Raw genomic sequence first — 18424 nt, 5'->3', positions numbered from 1 at the left:
ATGTTACGCCTTCTTTTAAACAGTTTAAACGATTAGGTTTTAATTGCAACATCTCCAATTAGTCATCTTTACGACCCTATAAAAAGTCTAAGAGCGCATAAAATGTTGCGGAAGTTCTTTAAATTCTTTTTTTCAAGGCTGCTAACCCGAATTCGATATTTGAAGATTTTATTAGATGGCATTCTCCGACCGATTGGATTTCTGATGCAGAATCAGAATACGGAGGTAAGTGTATAACTGTTTATTGCTATTGTAAAAAATTGTTTTGAAAGAATCCAAAATGATGATAATTCAAAAATAGCGGTTTTCCTGGTCATGAAATAGTCAATGGTGTCAATTCACGAAAATTACTAGGGGACAAAATGTGTTTTTCAACGTCTGGTTGTTTTTCATTTTTTCAATGAAAGTACCAAAAAAGGCACTTTTCTAAAATCTAGATGGAAGGGGGACAAAATATAGGAGGCCCAGCCCTCCCCCCATTCAATTGTTATTTGTCTACTGAGCTTTGCTGATGCTGCAAATACACTCCCTGTACGATTCTTAAATTATCACTTTTCTTGGTATTTATGTGATATTTGACAGTTTCACGGAAAAAGTCGATAAATCGACTTCCTTTTTTAAATATTGTGTTCTATTATACATGTTTCTTTTTATGAAAATATGGCTTAGTTTTACTTTTCTTTCTAAAACATCCAAAGTGCAAATATAATATGAAAAGAAAAGGATTAAGGGAGCTCTAACATGCGTAATGGCTCCACTTTTTACTCTTTCAAATATTTACTCTTACATAATTAGTTTTAGTAATTAATTTAGTAGTTAATCGGTATTTATTTTGGTAATCTTTGTTAATTATTTTCTTGCTCTCATATACGTAAAAGAGCCTATACATTCTTCTTGTATCTTCACATTAGAAATCGAGAGAAAGTACTTACCCCCTGCCCCTATATTCTTGTGAATTGACACTCTTGATATTCTTCGCAGTGCAAATGAATTTTTTCGTTTGTTTGTGTGCTTTTGCTACAAGCCCATAATGCATAATACTACAAGCGCCTACTACATAATGCACGTGTTGCCCACTTTATTCAACACTTACATGTCATAGGCCATATGATTACTACACTAGAATTGTTAATAGGTCCAAAACATCACAACTTGAAACGAACAGATATTATTACGCATGTGAAAGGAGTTATCCCTTCCACAAGACCTTGCTCTTTACGCTAAAGTTTTGACTTTTGTTCCTAATTCTTTAAGAACTATTTCTGAAACACAAGAGCCGTTTAATTAGAATAATACGATTTGGTTTAAATTTCTAAGAAAAAACTTTAGCGTAAAGAGCGAGGCCTTGAGAAGGAGACAACTCCTTTCCTATTCGTAATAATCTCTGTTCTTTTTAAGGTTTAATGTTGATCCTTACTTTCAAATAAAAAAATTGTTTTTTTTTAATTTATTTTCTGATTGTTTTTAAATAATATCAGGAAATCGGGCTCTCTCTCCATGAAACATTCTGGTACCTATGTATTATATGCCACACACTCAAGTTTACGATGTGTAAAACTTGAGAACAAACCGGTTTCTTCGTTAGTTTCATCGTTAATTTTAAGACACATTTGGGCTATGTATTTGAACATTAGGGAGGGGGGGGTAAAGTATACCAGGTCTGCATGGCTCTTCGGGAGTACCTCATAAACACGCAAGTGACGATCCCACTAATGTTCCAAAAGGAAGCATGAGAGCTTTAAGATATAGACTTTCGAGACAAACCCTCCTCAGTCGTGCCAAATTCACTGGTGACCCCTCAAAAAAATTGTTATCAGCCCCTTGGGGTTTCACAACCTACTGGTTGAGAGCCACCACGTGTTGCCACCACGAATTTCTAAAACCTGTGAAAAAAGTGCCAAAAACCTGTGAAATTTGTCGAAACCTATGGGTGGGGGTACAAAAAACTTAAAAAATGGATGAAATTTTTTTTTTATTTGCATTTATGTTACGATTTTACGAGTTGAACAAAAATTTAAGGGGGGTCAACCCCCCTGGATACGATCTTGCCTACTACCACTTTTAGAGCATGTTACTTATCAAAAGTTTACTTCCGATAAGTAAAGCTATACCTGATAAATCGTATATACCACATTTGGAATTAGCGTAACAAGCCGGTTCTTTGACGTATTGATTGTTGTAAAATTTTCTTTCTTTAGGGTTTTGGTTACTGTTGGACTAGCTTACTCTTTACAATTGAACTATTATCACGAACTGTCTGATTTTGCTTTACAGGAAACTATATATTACTGATAATTAAACGGATTCCCTCAAAAATTACCAGTTAACGTCTCAAACTTTTGTTTGAAACGTTAGTTACTGTAGTATCAATGCACAATTGGGGCTATTGAGAAGGAAATGCTATAAATTCTGAAAACCACTAAATCCTAAAATACTTAGCCGGCTTATATCATTCCTAACAGCGCTTCAGTTTATTTTACCTTCAGACACCTCCCCTTCCCAATATGCAGATATAGCCCGAATAATATATTTTCCATGCATTTTGCCATGTGTAACTCGTGTTTAAACTTGATATCCGTAAATGGAATCAGTGTCGAAGAAATAAACAAATGGAAAAAATCATGGGAAATATACTGCGCCCCTCTTTTTGGGCTGCATACTGCTACCCCATCCTTGAAAGTGTGAAAGTGATGTCAACTCACAAAAGCATAAGAGAGGCTACAGAATGTATTTTTCAATATCTACAAGGGACAGATTTGCCGCTTTTTAATATTTTCAATGAAAGCACAAAAAGACTTTTTCAATAAAAAAAAAACCCTCCCTTTAAAAAAAGCTTTTTTTGACATCTAACATGGCAAAGACTCTATTCCTACCCATATTTACCTCATTGATACCTGCGTAATTACCTTTGTTAGAAACAAAAGTTGACTCACTTGACCTCAGTTTATATCTCTGAGCTAGGGAGGGATTAATTAACAATTAAACTGTATGTGATTCAGTAAATTCAGTAAAAAAAAAACTTAGAGAAAAATATTGTTTGAATTTAATGCAGTAATAACCTTAGTGGCATAGTATTTACGTCGGGACCTACTACAAACTATTTTCACTACACCTACTATCACTCAAATAGCAATTCATTCCCCATCTTATAATATTTTATTAAAAAAAAAATTAATAATCTTTACCTATGTTTTTTGTTCTAATTTATACCATTCACCAATGTTTTGCATATATATGTTTATGTTATACATGTTCCTCATTTTAGTAAATTCCTTCTTCGTAATCAAAGGATGACTTAAAAATTTTTTTTTGCAAAATCTTCTTGTTTTTTTCGGTATAGCAAATGAAGCTTTGGCAAATGAAAGCGTATTTCTTGTCTGAATGAAATGACGCAAACTGCATGTTTTGTCATAACCGAAGATGCATTGAATGTTTAACCGAACATGGTGCCGGGTAAATATCAACTAAGACAGTATTAATTTGTTTTCCAAGGAAAATGTGCTGCTATTGAACAATTTTGCTAATCTTTTAAAATTTGTTTTTTATGACTGTAGCATTAATTATAGCTTTTGTATTAAAAAAATATGATTGGGCAAAATGCCAAAAGTCCACTTTTCAGACCCCGAATTTTCACACAAGTTGATAAATTGTCGTAAAAGGGCTAAAAGATTTTACGGCATAAGCCTGTGGACCTAGATCATAAAAAAAAACTGCGACTATACAAAGAAATTCAGATGAAACCTGTGACGGTGGCAACACCATGCTACGCTTGGTGTTCCTTTAACTTTGAAATGAAGAACCTGGAACATGATGAAGGTGACCCGATCTCATTCAAAAATGTTTAAATAATTAATTATTATAAATTATTTTCAGGTAAGCTGAGCCCAAGGATGCTAATTGAGAACAATACCTGGATTGAAACTTGGAGAAACTGCCATGCTGTTCCAGCTCGCCGACAAAGACGCATTTTTGATGACACCAAGGAAGCTGAAAAGGTCTCGCATTTATAATTTTTTTTTTTAATTCAAAATCTACGTTTTCGTCAATTCACGCAAAAAGTAAGAAATGTGCTGACATGAAATCGCTGAAATGAAGACTTTAATATCTGAAGATTTTAGTACCTAAATATCTTTAATATATGAAGATTTAATGTCTGATCAGGATTCAATTTTGTACATTTAACATCGCCAAGGCTGTATGTAGAGGAGGAGGGATAAGGGGTTTCACCTTCCCCTCATAAATGTTGTTCTGACCGGTAAAAATATTACAAAATTAATATAAAAATATTTCTCTACGTTGTTCCCCCCCCCCCCAAAAAAAAATCCTGGATTCTCCCCTGAGCATCACTGTCACGTCTGAAGGTCATGAAAGTTTGATAATTCTGATATAATCACCAAAAGTCGCTTGCCTAGCTGTTCATAAATGGAGGATTAGCAGAGGAATGTAGGTCAGGAGTATCAAACAGCATTGCCTATACCTTAAAATAGTTTTTGCCAATTTTTTGGCTAAAATTATATCGCATCAGATGAATTTCTACCATTTTAATAGCAGGTTAAAATTTTCTATACCCAGAAGATGATTTAAACCAAAATGTATTAGAAGGTAAAAGAAGGTAAAATCAAAATGTATTATAAAATTGTATTTTGCCCAAAAATATTCAATTATACCTCATTCAATCAGGAGATCTAAATTCTGACTAAAATGAAGACTTGTTTAGCGTTGGCACTGCTGGTATCAGATTATGACTGAACACAAGATGACCTGGTGACGCTTCTTTTTAGAACAACTTAGCAATTATCTCAGGAGGAAAATATTAGATAGCCTACTGCCTTTAGCTTGAACAGTTCCATTAAGTCAGTATTTGTAAATATAACGAGACAGCGCTATCTTCTGCTTCCAGAAGCGGAAAATCAAAGAAGCAGCGTTGCCAATGCTTTGAAATAAACTGTACTATTTTTCGGACTAAAATTCTACCACAAAAGTTGGTCTTGTACCATCTGAACAGCAGGTCAAAAATTTGCCGTAACATGAAAAAAATTCAATAAACTAAAACTTGATCAGATATCCAAGACAGAGAACATCAAATAAAACCAAAAAGTACCCGAAAATTTATATTGTACCAAAAATTATCACATGCACTGCACTGCACTAGGACCTTTTATTTGGACCAAATTGCACCTAAAACAGTACAAAACTACCGGATTGGCAATGCTGCAAATGAGCAAAGCCAGTGTTTCAGCCAGTGCAAGAAATACAAAATGTGCAAGCATGTTTGAAAAGGTTCAGAAAAATTGAAGAGAAAAAAATGTGAAAAAAGCTAAAATTAAGCTGAGTATTATTAAAACAAAAGAGATGTCGATAAAAATGAAGAATTGAAACATTGAGACTTGAAACTGAAATTCAAAAAGTGAGAGTTGAAAATCAAGAGAGCCAACCTCCCATATGATTTATTTGTTTTGTTTCAATATTTTTTCTTCTGTTGAAATATACGGTGATCTTACTTAAATACGTTTGCCTTAAATACGACTTTAAAAAAAGGGATGTATAGTTGTAAAAATAAAATAAAAAATATGTGGGATTCATAGAAATCATATAAAATTGTGAAGTGTCTAATCACCATTGTAGGGATTTAGTGGTAGACAAGGACCAAAACGAACCCCACATGCGTGGCTTTATTGAGCAGCAAAGGAAATACGGTTAACCTTAACTTACTTACTTACTTGTACTTGTGGCGGGAATCGATCATCGATGATCTTAGAGACCTTCTTGGACCATGTTGATCGATCTTGTGCCAGCTGCTCTGCAAAGGCGAGCCACTGTGTTGATCATCTGTGACCAAATTTTCTGAAACCCCCTATTGGTTCAAGGTCTGACTTGGCCAGGTTCCACCAGTTCTTCCTCTGTCCTCCTTGGCGTTTCTTCCAGTAGCTAATAGGCTCAACTAGAAGTATTTGGCGAGGCAGGTACTCTGGCGGTTTCCGCAATACATGGCCCAACCATTTCAAACGGCGTTCTTTAATAGTGAGCACAGCATCTCTCTGAATATTGCACATTCGACGTATATTCACGTTGGAGATACGGTCACGTAGCTGTACTCTGAGAATTCTTCGTAGACAAGTATGCTCAAACACCTTAAGTGTATTCTCTTGTTGTAGTTTTGGCGACCATGTTTCCCACCCGTAAAGGAGAACGGTGCGGACTAGTGCCATGTAAATTCGAACTTTCGTTTGGACACTGATTTCACGGCGATTCCATAAGGGTTTCCGAAGGGAGGCAAAGACTGTCTGCGCTTTCTGTATTCTCTGTTGGATATCAGCGTCGGAAGATCCGTCAGTACAAAGCTGGGAGCCTAGGTATGTGAAACGGTTGACTTTTTCCAGCTAAACTTGGTTGATAGTTAGTGGGAATGGTCCTGTGTCATGGTTAATAGCCATGAATTTCGTTTTCTCTGTGCTGACTTTCAAGCCGATCAGATCTGCCCGGGCCACAACGCTGTCAAGCATGTTTTGGGCTTCTACAGGGTCTGACAGGAGGCCAACATCATCCGCATAATCGAGGTCAGTCAGTGAGAGATTCTGTCCAACCTGCGCTCCTGGATAAGACGATAGAGCATTTTCAAGCACCCAATCGATGCAATAATTGAACAGAGTCGGAGAGAGGACACATCCTTGTTTTACTGCGAACTCAACCAGAAATTCTTCAGTTTCTTCGCCATAGATTCTAACTCGGCTCACTGAAGCGTCATAGTATGCCTTCATCAGTTCAAAAACTTCAGCGGCATTCCGTCATTCTCCAGGATCTTCCAAAGTTTCTGGCGAGTGACAGAGTCGAAGGCAGCAATGAAGTCCAGGAACATCAAGATCAGGGGTAGGTTGTATCTTTCAAACTGCTGGATAATGAGGCGAAAGGCGAAGATATTATCAGTACACCCTCTACCTGGTCGAAAGCCGGCTTGATTTCCTCGAGTTCTTTCCTCCCTTGCCCCTTTAAAGCGGTTCAAGAGTATGATCCCGAATATTTTGACGGCAATGTCTATGAGACTTATTCCGCGGTAATTTTGCATTCGGTTTTGTCTCCTTTCTTATAGAAAGGGAGGATGACTGATGTCTTCCAGTCTTTTGGAAAAGTGTTGGTCCTCCACACTTCGTCGAGAATGCCATGGAGCTGTTCAGCAGTGACCTCAGGGCATTGTTTGTATAGTTCCGGGGGGAGGCCGTCTTCACCTGGGGCTTCGTGGTTTTTTAGGGTTTTGATCGCTTTTAGTATTTCGGCTCTGGTCGGTGTATCCAGCTCGATATCATAAGGCTCTTTAGAGACGGAAGGTGGGAAGGCATCATGAGTAGATGAAGGGGATGGGTTCAGGAGGAGCTGAAAGTGATCCTTCCATCTTGCTGAACGTTCCTTCTGACAACTAATGATTTTTCCTGATCTGTTTTTGATTATTTCTGAGACAGCAGCTTTCTTACCAATGGATTCCTTCAGGATCTGGTAAAGCTTGCGGGTGTCATGTAAGCGTGCTGCTTTCTCTAATGACTCGGCAGCATCTTCCCACATTTGGCGGCGGTCCAGCCGAACAGAGCGTTTTACCTGTCTGCGTAACTCCTTTGTTTCTTCTTTAAGGCCTCCCATCTTTTGTCTTCGCTCACCGACTATTGACAGGGTTCTAGCGGCTATCCAGTGTTGTCGTTTGATTTTTGCTCCGCCTAGGATCTCATCGGCAGTCTCTGTCATCACGGTTTTAAAGGTCTCCCATCTCTTATCGGGAGTTAGGTTTTCATCAGAGCTGTGGGCGTCAAACCGGTTAGTTAGTTCCAAATTGAGGGCCTGCCGCACTTTTTTGTCTTGAAGTTTACCGATATCGAAGCCGACCTTGGACTTGTTTTTTCTTCGAATTGCAAGACGTAGCAAAATTTTTGCTGCGACGAGCCTTTGGTCAGATCCAGACTGTGAGCCTGTGTCCGCGCCATTGTAAGAGTGAGAGTCCTGCACGGAGCTTCTCCAGCGCTGGCGTACAAGAATGAAGTCAATTTGGGCCTTAGTGACACCGTCATTTGAATGCCAAGTTAAGAGGTGGCTAGGTTTGTGTTGAAATATGGTATTGGTGATAACAAGGTGGTTCATCAAGGCATAGTTTACCAACCTCTGCCCATTCTCGCATCTGTGACCCTGTCCAAATTTTCCCAGGATTTGTCTTGTGGTCTGGTCAGATGGACCAACTCTTGCGTTGAAGTCTCCAGCAACAATCAAGTAATCACGTGCGGCTATAGAAGAAGACAACTGCTGCAGTTCACCGTAGAAATCATCCTTGGTCGTTTCAGTAGCGTCACAGGTGGGGGCATAGGTAGAAATTATGGACACATTTGCAGGGTTTCCTTTTAGTCTGATTCTAGCAAGTCTACAGGAGACTGGTTCCCATTCTAGGAGAGCGTTTCTGGTTCTTTGGTTCATGATGAAACCAACTCCATGGAGTCCTGAATTATCTTTTATTCCGGAATAGAAAAAGTGGAACTGATGTAATGCTTCTGGAGCCGTTATAACTATAGAGCCAGAACCGGAGATTCTGGTCTCGGATATGCAGAGTATGTCTATGTTGTACTTCTCCATCTCATGGACAAGAAAAGCTTGTGTGGCTTCTTGTTTAGCGGATCTTACATTCCAGCATCCAACATTTATCCTGGATTTTGCCTGTTTAATGACTGTGGTAGGTTTTCCTAGATTTATGGCGTTGAAAAGATTTTTCGACTTCGCCGCCATATTCAAAGTCGCGTCGCCTGCCGGGAACGCCGTAGTATGGTTGGCTAGTTTACTTCTCGACACCCGCGCCAATACGGGGGCCGCGTTGCTTGCCGGGGACGCCGTAGTTGTTACAACTTTTCTTCTAGGTCTCAGATCCATCAATGTTTCTTGGGAATAGAGTTGACCGCAAGGTCCCCAGTCTTGCGGGTCACCCGGAGCGCGTTGGCCACCAAATCGCTCGGCGTGGACCTCAGTGGTGTTTACACCCTTCCACCGCTTTGAGGTGCGCTGCCGGATTTCCTCTGCTGCCCAGGGACGGAAGATCGAGCCTCATTGCCTGTAACTACCATCACCGCCATGGAGGTATACAGGCTTAGCTTGACCTTTGACTCCCACCTAGAATTTTTAACGTCATTAAATATAGCTAGATAGTCTTATGACGAAAAAGATTTGTCTCACAGCTTTACTATTTTAGCTTGTTCCATAGCCTAATCCAAAGCGTTGTCAAGGGACAAAGTTGCGAGAGTCAAGATTAGCCTAAAAACTGAGCAGAGCATTTATTATAATGGGAAGCCTCGCGGCCACCATTATTGTAATGTATCTACCACCGCTTGTACCACAATTATATCTGGGACCAACGCTGGTAGTTTCGTCAAGTATGATAATGTGATCGAAGGATCAAAAGGGTCAAGGGTGCCACCACCTGGGTCACCACTAATAACTGTAGCTATCTCTTTGGAGGGTAAATGGGCCCCCCTGTCGATATACTAATAACGACATTTCTCGCAAACTCTTTTCCTACCCTGCCTGGGTTCAGAGAAAATAATCTTACACGGTTGTAGAAAATAACTTACTTGTAATCGTCAAACGGTCACTTAAAGCAAACATGCGTGTACCAACTCTGAAAACAATCACCACCACTGTACAAAGAACTTTGTGAAGAGGTGGGCCCTGGACCTATTAGTCTTTCAGTTGCTTTCGCAACATCCTGGTAATATTTTTATCGGTCTCCCCACAGGCCAGTTTTTCCTACTCTATAGTTCCCTCAATTATTTTGTATAATTTAGAGGCGATTCTTTTCGCGGTCTGAATTTTTTTTTAATGGTAAAATTCTAGTTAATTGACTTCTTGCTATCCGGGACATACTTTAGTTTGTAGATTCATCCTTGAAAGTTTCACTTTCCTAACCTAAACCCTTTCTGAGATAACAAGAAGTCAATCACCTAGAATTTTATCTTTGGTAAAATTCTAGTTAATGGACTTCTTGCTATCTTGGAAAGGGTTTAAGCTAGGAAATTGAAACTTCCAGAGATGGGTCTACAGGCTAAAGTATGTCCCGGGAAGGTATTTTAAAGTACCCACCTCCACTCCTTCTCCCTCTAAAGGGCACTGAAATCTGCCTACATGACAGGTCTATACCTATTGAAATTTTGACAAAACAACATTTTACCTTAATTTTAAGTTACTAGTTGCTTTTTCTCTGCCTTTAGTTCTGAAAATGCAATCCCTATTATTTGAGTAGAATTTTGAGCCATATCAATGTGTTTTTTTTTTTTCAAAATTTAGGAAATGTATATGCATATCTTTAAAACCTTATAAAATGGAATTGAGCAAGTTTGTGAAGCTGAAAACAATTTTGTTGTACTTCAATTAAGCAGAAGATCTATATTGCAAGATTTCACCTTTATAACACACATATTTTTAAAGGTCATCAAAGGTCAGGGCCCTCTAATAGGGAGAAGGAGTGGAGGTAGTTGCTTCAAAATACCTTCCCGGGACATACTTGAGTTTGTAGATTCATCCTTGAAAGTTTCACTTTCCTAACCTAAGCCCTTTCTGAGATAGCAAGAAACAATCAACTAGAATTTTACCTCTTTTAATTAATAGAAGAACCTAGCCAGTAGCCTACTTTCCATCTGAAATTCGCCAACCTTTTTATTTAACTTTTCGTAAAATTGAAAGTTGTCTGTGAGTACTGTTGTATGAGCCTCATGAGCGATATTTTCCCCAGAGGGACGAACCCGATCCAATCTGTTGTATAGATCTTGAATAATCTGTTGACGTTTAAGAACAGTCTTTCTATCATCTTTATATTCTCTTAAAGTATAAATAATACTCTGAATCATTGAAACAATTGTCGACCGTTCTTTATCGTTTTCATTAATGATTCCTTCATTTATTTGTAATCGCTTTTTGTCTGCCTCTATAAGGACTTTGAAAGTAATATTTCCTGTCTTACTAGCTCCATTGAATTGGGGTATTTTTTATCAAAAACTCCCTCTTGCTATTATTAACGCCTTTAGACAAGATCCTTTCTAGAAGATCTAGGTTGCTAAATATCTTAGAATGAATATTTAATCTAGACCTACGTTTCTTTGGTTAATTGGTCTCCACATATCTGGAAATCGGAAATTTTTGTGGTTGATCTTTCTCAAAAGCCGGCATATGGGCATTTTTCTCCTCTTTCTGCTGCATTTCTACGTTTCTTTTCTGTCATGTCTATTTCTTTATAGGCTTGGCCTGGCCGAGTGGGTTGGTGCGCTGGATTCGGGATCCCTTGTCTGAGAGGACGCGGGTTCGAATCCCAGTGTACCCAATTCTTCAGTTTGGGACGGGGGTCAGTGGTGTGACTCTGTAAGCTTAGCCAGAGTCGACCCAGCTCTAAATGGGTACCTGGAGAAATCTGGGGAAGGTAAACAGGAAGGGTGTGCAAAAGCACAGGATGGCTGGCCCCCAACCCCCCATTGCACTTCCTGGCTGAAGGGCCAAGAAACGGAGATCAGCACCGCCGGTACGGACTGTAAAGTCTAATGCCGTATCCTTTACCTTCTATAGAACTTTCGTCTCCTTTTTTATTCTTTCTAATTCCATCTTTCTCAGCCTGATTTTCTTATATATTCTAGGTGCTCTCTATCAATCTTTCTTTCTATTTTCCTACTTTGCCTATGTGCTTCACTTTCCCTTCTTGATCTTATGTTACTATCTCTGTCCGACATTATTTCAAATTTCAGCAAACAACTATTATTTCCATCTACATGAAAATTCTTTCTCGAATGTAAAAAGTTCCGTCTCTCGTGAAAACTTACTATGACTCAATTTGCATATTATTTACGCAAGCTAATTAGTTGCGTGATACTTTGATTCATAAAATTTTAATATATGCCAACTAGGCAGCGCCCATTTAGATTTTCATAATATTTTAATTGATTCCGTCTTTTTCCAGCAGTTTTTTTTAATATTTAGTCACAATAGGCTACTGTGTAGGCTAAATTAAATCATCTCTGAAAACAAAATACGCTTGAAAGGTTTTCACCTTTGTTTCTTTCATAAATAAAAATTAATCAAAACATTAACGAAGAAATGTTATTATGTGTCAATTAGACTGACAATCCACGGTCATTTGTTTGTTTGTTTTTTTTTTGACTGAAGTGCAAATTGTGTTCTGGTCTTGAAAAGTGGGGGTTATCAGCCCTACTCATGTTTATTTTTTCTTGTTATGAGTTTGAGTCGGCTATTTATTGTAATTTCTGTTTGTTTTGAGTTTCATTTAGTTATTGATAGTGATTTGTGGTAGTTTTACGCTTGGAAGATTATTTGACTTCATTTTTGCTCATTCTTGGGTTAATGGAGCTCTTTATTATTGTTTGAAAAACTTGTCTTCTGGAAAAAGTTTTGCAAATTAATGCATTAAAAACTGAACCTTATCAGGGCACTGTCGAATTGGTAACGGTAAATTGGTAGCCCTTGCCAAATATGGCAAGGGCTAAAACTGGCTCTAGTTATGAGTCGTAAATCCGATGAAAAAGATGATCTTTGAAATGTGGGGTGATTATGACATAGCGAATTTATCTTAAAAATTGTAGGAAATCTTGATATCAGTTGATCAGAAGAAAAATTATGGCAAATACAGGAAACAGAAATCAGATGGATCTGATTTTTCTAAAATATACCAGAGGACCAGTATAGGTGTCTTACTGAAGATGAGCAATCAATATTAGAAGGATCCTAAATGCTTTATTTTGTAAAACTTTTTATCGGATTATAAATAGATGCAAAGGTAGATGCCCAAAGAAATGAAAGTACAACAAATGAAATGAGGGTAAAGAAGAGAAAAACAAACTGTCTTCAAAATATTTTTAGAGTAATGATGACGCGACCTTGAAAGAATCTCAATATTTCTTGATACCTTCAAGGACAAGATTTTAATGAGTCCTCGGAAAGATAATTTTTTCTAGAAAAATTCCAAGATACTTAAAATGGCGGATACGTTTAATTTCAACATTATTCAACGAAATAGAAAAAGAACTGCTTTGAACTTTACCCGTACGTGAAAACAACATATATCGGCTTTTTTTCGTTAAGATCTTGTAGATTTTTAACATTTCAATCATATCTTCGTCGCTATTTTCGAAAAGCACTACGTCATTAGCAAACATAATAATTTTGCACAGAGGTAAAACTTCAGGTAAATCGTTTATAAAATAGAAGAAACAAGATAGGTCTTAAGACAGAGCCTTGAGGAACGTCACACGATATAGGCAAACAATTAGACCGAATAACGCTTTCACGATCATAACATTCTATTTCCCTATCAGAAAGACACGATTAAAAAAAACAAAAAAAAAACAAAAAAAAAAAAAACAAAAAAAAAAACAAGAAAACTTGATGAAAATCCATTATTTTTTAATTTCATAAGCAGCAAACAATGATCAGCAGTATCAAATAACTTGGCAATACCAAGAAAAATCGCCAAGGCAGTCTAACCACCGTCAAGAGGATTTATGTACTTCCTACTTAAATGCCCTGCCTTCAATGAATCCGTATTGGCATGTATGACAGATTTTATTATCCAAAAGAAAAATTATGATGTTGCCTATGTGCAACTTTCTAAATAATTTTGTTAAAAACAGAAAGGGGAAATATACCTCTATAATTTGAAGGGCCAGTTGTACTCCCACTTTTATTTTAAGCATTAACGTTTGTCTTGTTAAGCAAATCAGGGTATATTCCATTAACGATAATTTATAAATTAATAAATTATTAATAAATTATTAGAAATTATATACAATTTATAATTTAAAACTATGTGCGAAGATAGAAGAAATATTTGATGCTGTTTGACAATTCGAGTAGAAAATCAAAAAGCATCTGTGGTAGAGCTAATTTTCAGTTTATATTTTTCTTTACTTCCTGATGAGTAATTTCATAAAACTAAAATAAATTTCCAGAAGGTACGAAGTAGTCAAGATCGTGGACTCTCAAATTGACTTGACACTAGATTACCAGCTTAGCTCCTAAAGTACAAAAATAATCACCAAAAGCATTCATAACTATTTTACGGTCTGAATATTTCCCCCGTTAATTTCAAGACAATTAACACTAATACTACGATAATGGTTTGGTCAATCGTTTGATTAAAAAGGTTTGACGTAAATAATTTCTTAGACCACACTGCTTTTCCATTTACAAAAAAATTACACAAAAATTGACTGTAAAAAGTTACAGTCAGTGCGGGAGTGTTTGTTTTGTAATGTGAGTTTTGTTTTTTAATTATTTTATTGTTTATATTTTTTGTGGTGTTTTAGTTGTCGTGGCATTTTTATAATGTCTTAAAAAAAAGTCTTAAATTGTTGGTGTGTAATTTTATTCTTCTTTTTTTTCCTCTGAAAAAGGCTCCCGGATGTGGTGCCGAAATATTCGGAGTATTTTTATTTTTGTTAGCTAAAGTGTAGTTTATATTTTCTTTTGTTCACTGCTTTATAAAAAATAAACCCGTTTTTTCTTCAATTATTTTTTCGTTAAAAAGTTCCATGTCTTTCTTTCTCATATCAGATTTTTATTGTAATAAAATTCGTTTTATTTCTATAGGAACCACAATATTGTAAGGAATCCTCCGTTTTCACAGATAAATATGTTTCAAGCTTTTTGTGTTTAACTTTTTGTTTTTGACTCTTACTGACGAAAAAATCCTATCAGAAATCCTTGGACCAACTATCTGTAAATTTTTCGTATGCATAATTCGAGACGAAGTTACCTGGTTTTTTGGTAAATCTAGACAGTATAATCAAACTCAATAATTTTTGGCTACTACAGTCTCGGCGCTTATAAACAGCTCCTCCCATTCAATCTACCATTGGAGGTCCAGTCTATATCTGTCAGTCACTGAATAATGGTGCGAATTTGTATTATTCATAAATGGAAAAGCAGAAAGAAATGTGGTGAGCCGGCGAAGTCATTCGCTACTGTTCCATCTCACAGTTATGACTTAGGTGATTGGCCTATCCAGGATTTCTGAAAGGAGGGTTTTGACTAAATTTAGTAAATACAGAAATTTCTAGTAGTAACTTCTAATCAACACTGCAATAGCCGGAATTTCATAAATAATGGGAGAGGGATCCATGAAATGGGAAGATTATTTGAAATTTGCCACAAAATAAATATTTACTTTCACTAAACAAATCTTCCTTCACATTCAAGGTGTCACAAACTTTTTCACTTTCCTCTATTCTTTTTCTACAACTCTATTTCGATTGAGCACATTCTCAAAATATTCTGTCCACCTCTATTTAACTCTCTCCTTATCACTAATTGTGGCCCCGTTCCTTTCTTTAACTGGGACAAGTCCAGATTGACTATTCCCTCTCAGTTTATTAACACGCCAGTACAATGTTTTGCTATTATTCCATCTAGCTGCATCTTCCAGATCCTCGGCAATTTTATCCATTGCCTCAATTTCACACCTACTTAGTTCATATTTTTGTCTTTGTCTTATCCACCTTTAGAGATAGCACCGCTATTCGGCATTTGAAGGACTTACAAGAATTCTCAGTTTTAAGGATTGGAATCCTCTTTGTTTCTCACAAGGTGCACAAAAAGAATAAGATTTAGTTCATAACGCTATGAAAGATCCTCATGACCTCCGGGGAAAGCTGTGTAATTGGCGTAATTAGAGTAAGGTTTTCTATCCGTCCAAAAATAGTATTTTGCGTGACAATAGATTTTCTTTTCAAAACGAGAAGGAAATTTGCAAAAAAATGATTATCTCCGTTTACTGTGGCCCTCGTGTAATTTTTTTTCTTTAAACCCACCTTATCCTTATAAATTCATTCTTCGTCTTTTCTTTCCATTTTTAAATCAATGTTATCTACCTTTTACATTATTATAGCCATACCAGTTATTTTCATCTGCCACACGCCTGCCTACCTGTGAAAAAAGCTAATGTCACTTATGTTTATAATTGTTTATAGGGTCTCCGGAGAACTGGCATCTTGGTCCGGCTTTGTCTAATGGTCGGGATAAGAAATGATTGTGCTGTCTAAATTTATCTACAGTGAACCACACACATAGTATCCGATCCAAAAACAGAACACCAATCATGATTATCAACCAGCTTACTTAACGACTGAAAATCAATCATTTCTAGCCGTCTATCTTAGCTCTTTCCTGAAGGCTCGTGCTGACGAGAAAAATTTTGGGCAACATCAAAAAGAACAAACTGGGAAGGGTTAGACATATTTGACAATATCAATAACGATTTCACTGCTCTAGATGAATGGGCAGAGAAAAATATGTTGTCAAATAGCGTAGTACTGATGGTTGTAGCTCTAGTAGGCAAAAGAACGCTAGGTAGAAAGCCTGATGAAAGTATATATTGAAGAAACTCTCTGTCAACATTCGTATTCAAAGCCAACAGGTCGAAATTGAAATCACCCCACATAAGAACTGTTTGTTTGCACTCTGCCAACTTACACGTATTTATTCACAAACATAAAAAAAATTCGCTGGATTACTTGACGGATGTCGGAAAAAAGAACATAAAATAAATGGTACATAAAGGATCCATATACACAAGGTACATATAATGGTACATAAAATGGAACATAAAGAACATAAAATAGAACATAAATGGAAGCTTTTCCTGACGAAGAAGCTTCAATGAATAAGCTCTCGCGTGTAGCTCATTCCCGAAGCTCCAGATTCAAGGTTAAGTTTAATCGGAGCTTTAGTTTGATCAGCAGATCTAAGACATCTAGCGCTCTTAACGACAGATCAGTCAAAACTGAGGCCCATGTTTAAGCATGTTGAGTATTGTAGCAATCAAAAACTTTTTTTCGAAGACGGTTACATCATGAAGACAAGAATCAATACTAGAAACAGTAACTTTATCCAGAAGAGTACATTAATTCATGTCATCTAGTTTGTTTTCAAGCTTTGACAATTCACAGCTATCCCGCATTACTTTGTATCTTAAATCATTCAGAATTTTCTTGGTCACATCAAACCGCGATTGGAACTGGAGATCCATTGCTTTGTACACGTAATGGTGTAAAGAATAATAATATTTAAACTATGAAGGAAATACACTCTAGATTCAAGAAAATGCGTCCTTTAGCTTATTCCTGACTTCATCCTCAATCCCACATCGCAAACTACTTAATTCAATCTTCACTGAAGAAACTGAACCAGTAAGATCAGGCAATCTGACTGTATCATCCATAAATAATTTGACCGTCTTCTGTACACTTCCTCCCATTCCTCAGAGGATTGGCAAGCTTTTGCACGTAAGGCCAATTGTTTAGTGATGTCACGACCCTAATTTCATAAAGTGCAATAATAAGGACTTTATAGTTATAGTTACCGTCCTTAACAGGTATCACTACTTGCACAGCTTACGGGTAAATAGAAATCTTAGAAATAGAACTAATTGCTCCACATTGCTCGACGGCTAAATAAAATGTCTAAAAAAATATATACTTTCTTGATAAAAGCCAGTCATACAGGTTTTACACTGAAAGCAACATACAAGCGACGGATTTTCGTCGAGTGCTAGAGAAAAATAGTAAATAAGTTCATAAAAAACTTGTCAAAAAGCTTCAATAATCTAAAAGTAAGCTATTTTTTCGTCTTTACTGTTTGAAAGCTAGTTTAACACTCGCTTCGTGTTAATTCTCTTCATTTAACAAAAAAAAATAATTTCTACACGGCCAATATTTTCATAAACTCTTATTGAACGGTTTTAAATCTTTTCTAAGCCTTAATGTGCTAATGCGTGTCTTCATGGATGCCACCGCATATGCTAACTGTGTGTGTCATCCGGAAATTAGGCTACTGTGATGATTTAAAACCTCTTTTTATATTCACCTTAAATCACCTTAAGTTCCATTATGCAAGCCTCGAAGGATGGCTACTTTTGATATTCGTATGAATCGAATTTTTAAAGCTTTATTTCACTTTTCAGATTTTGGACTTTTTCTATGCTCTCACTCCAGGAGAAGTGTTCACATTATTGCTTCCAACACTTTTCCATGCTGTGTTCTTAAGAGTTTTACAAGAGTCTCCGGCTGGCGTGTCTAAATTGCCTTCTGCTTTGTCAAAAATTGCATCCGATTTGTCTCGAGTCTCTCCAACCTCTCTAGAGAATCTTGACTGCTTTGAGGTATGATTTCTTGCAAAACACAAATTCCTGAAAAAAAAAATAGTTGTAGGGTATATCTTACATTACTGAAAAAAATAAATTGGTTAAAAAACCACCATTAGTTACCAAACTTTACTTTCCTTTGCTACAAAAAAAACTTTATACTTTTCCTACCTCTACTTTCCAACTTTTACTTACCAAAATCGTGCAAGAATTTTCAATTTGAATGAGGATCCAAGGGGAGTTAACCACCACACCGACCCCGCTTGCTCG

At 36.8% G+C, this 18424-nt stretch overlaps 1 protein-coding gene across 2 annotated transcripts in view; it reads left to right on the top strand.

The window, feature by feature from the left end:
* Positions 1-18424, top strand: part of LOC136033564 (rab3 GTPase-activating protein catalytic subunit-like) — a 424515-nt gene that overhangs the window by 390826 nt on the left and 15265 nt on the right. For both annotated transcript variants that reach the window (XM_065714323.1, XM_065714322.1), the window contains 3 exons: positions 138-225; positions 3874-3995; positions 17975-18172. In XM_065714323.1, coding sequence (XP_065570395.1) covers positions 138-225; positions 3874-3995; positions 17975-18172 — 408 coding nt within the window. The remainder of the gene's footprint in view (positions 1-137; positions 226-3873; positions 3996-17974; positions 18173-18424) is intronic.

Source organism: Artemia franciscana, chromosome 12 (genome assembly GCF_032884065.1).
Source record: "Artemia franciscana chromosome 12, ASM3288406v1, whole genome shotgun sequence".
Taxonomy (NCBI): Eukaryota; Metazoa; Arthropoda; class Branchiopoda; order Anostraca; family Artemiidae; genus Artemia; species Artemia franciscana.
Note: the sequence above shows the minus strand (reverse complement) of the source record. Positions and strands in the feature narration are given on the sequence as shown.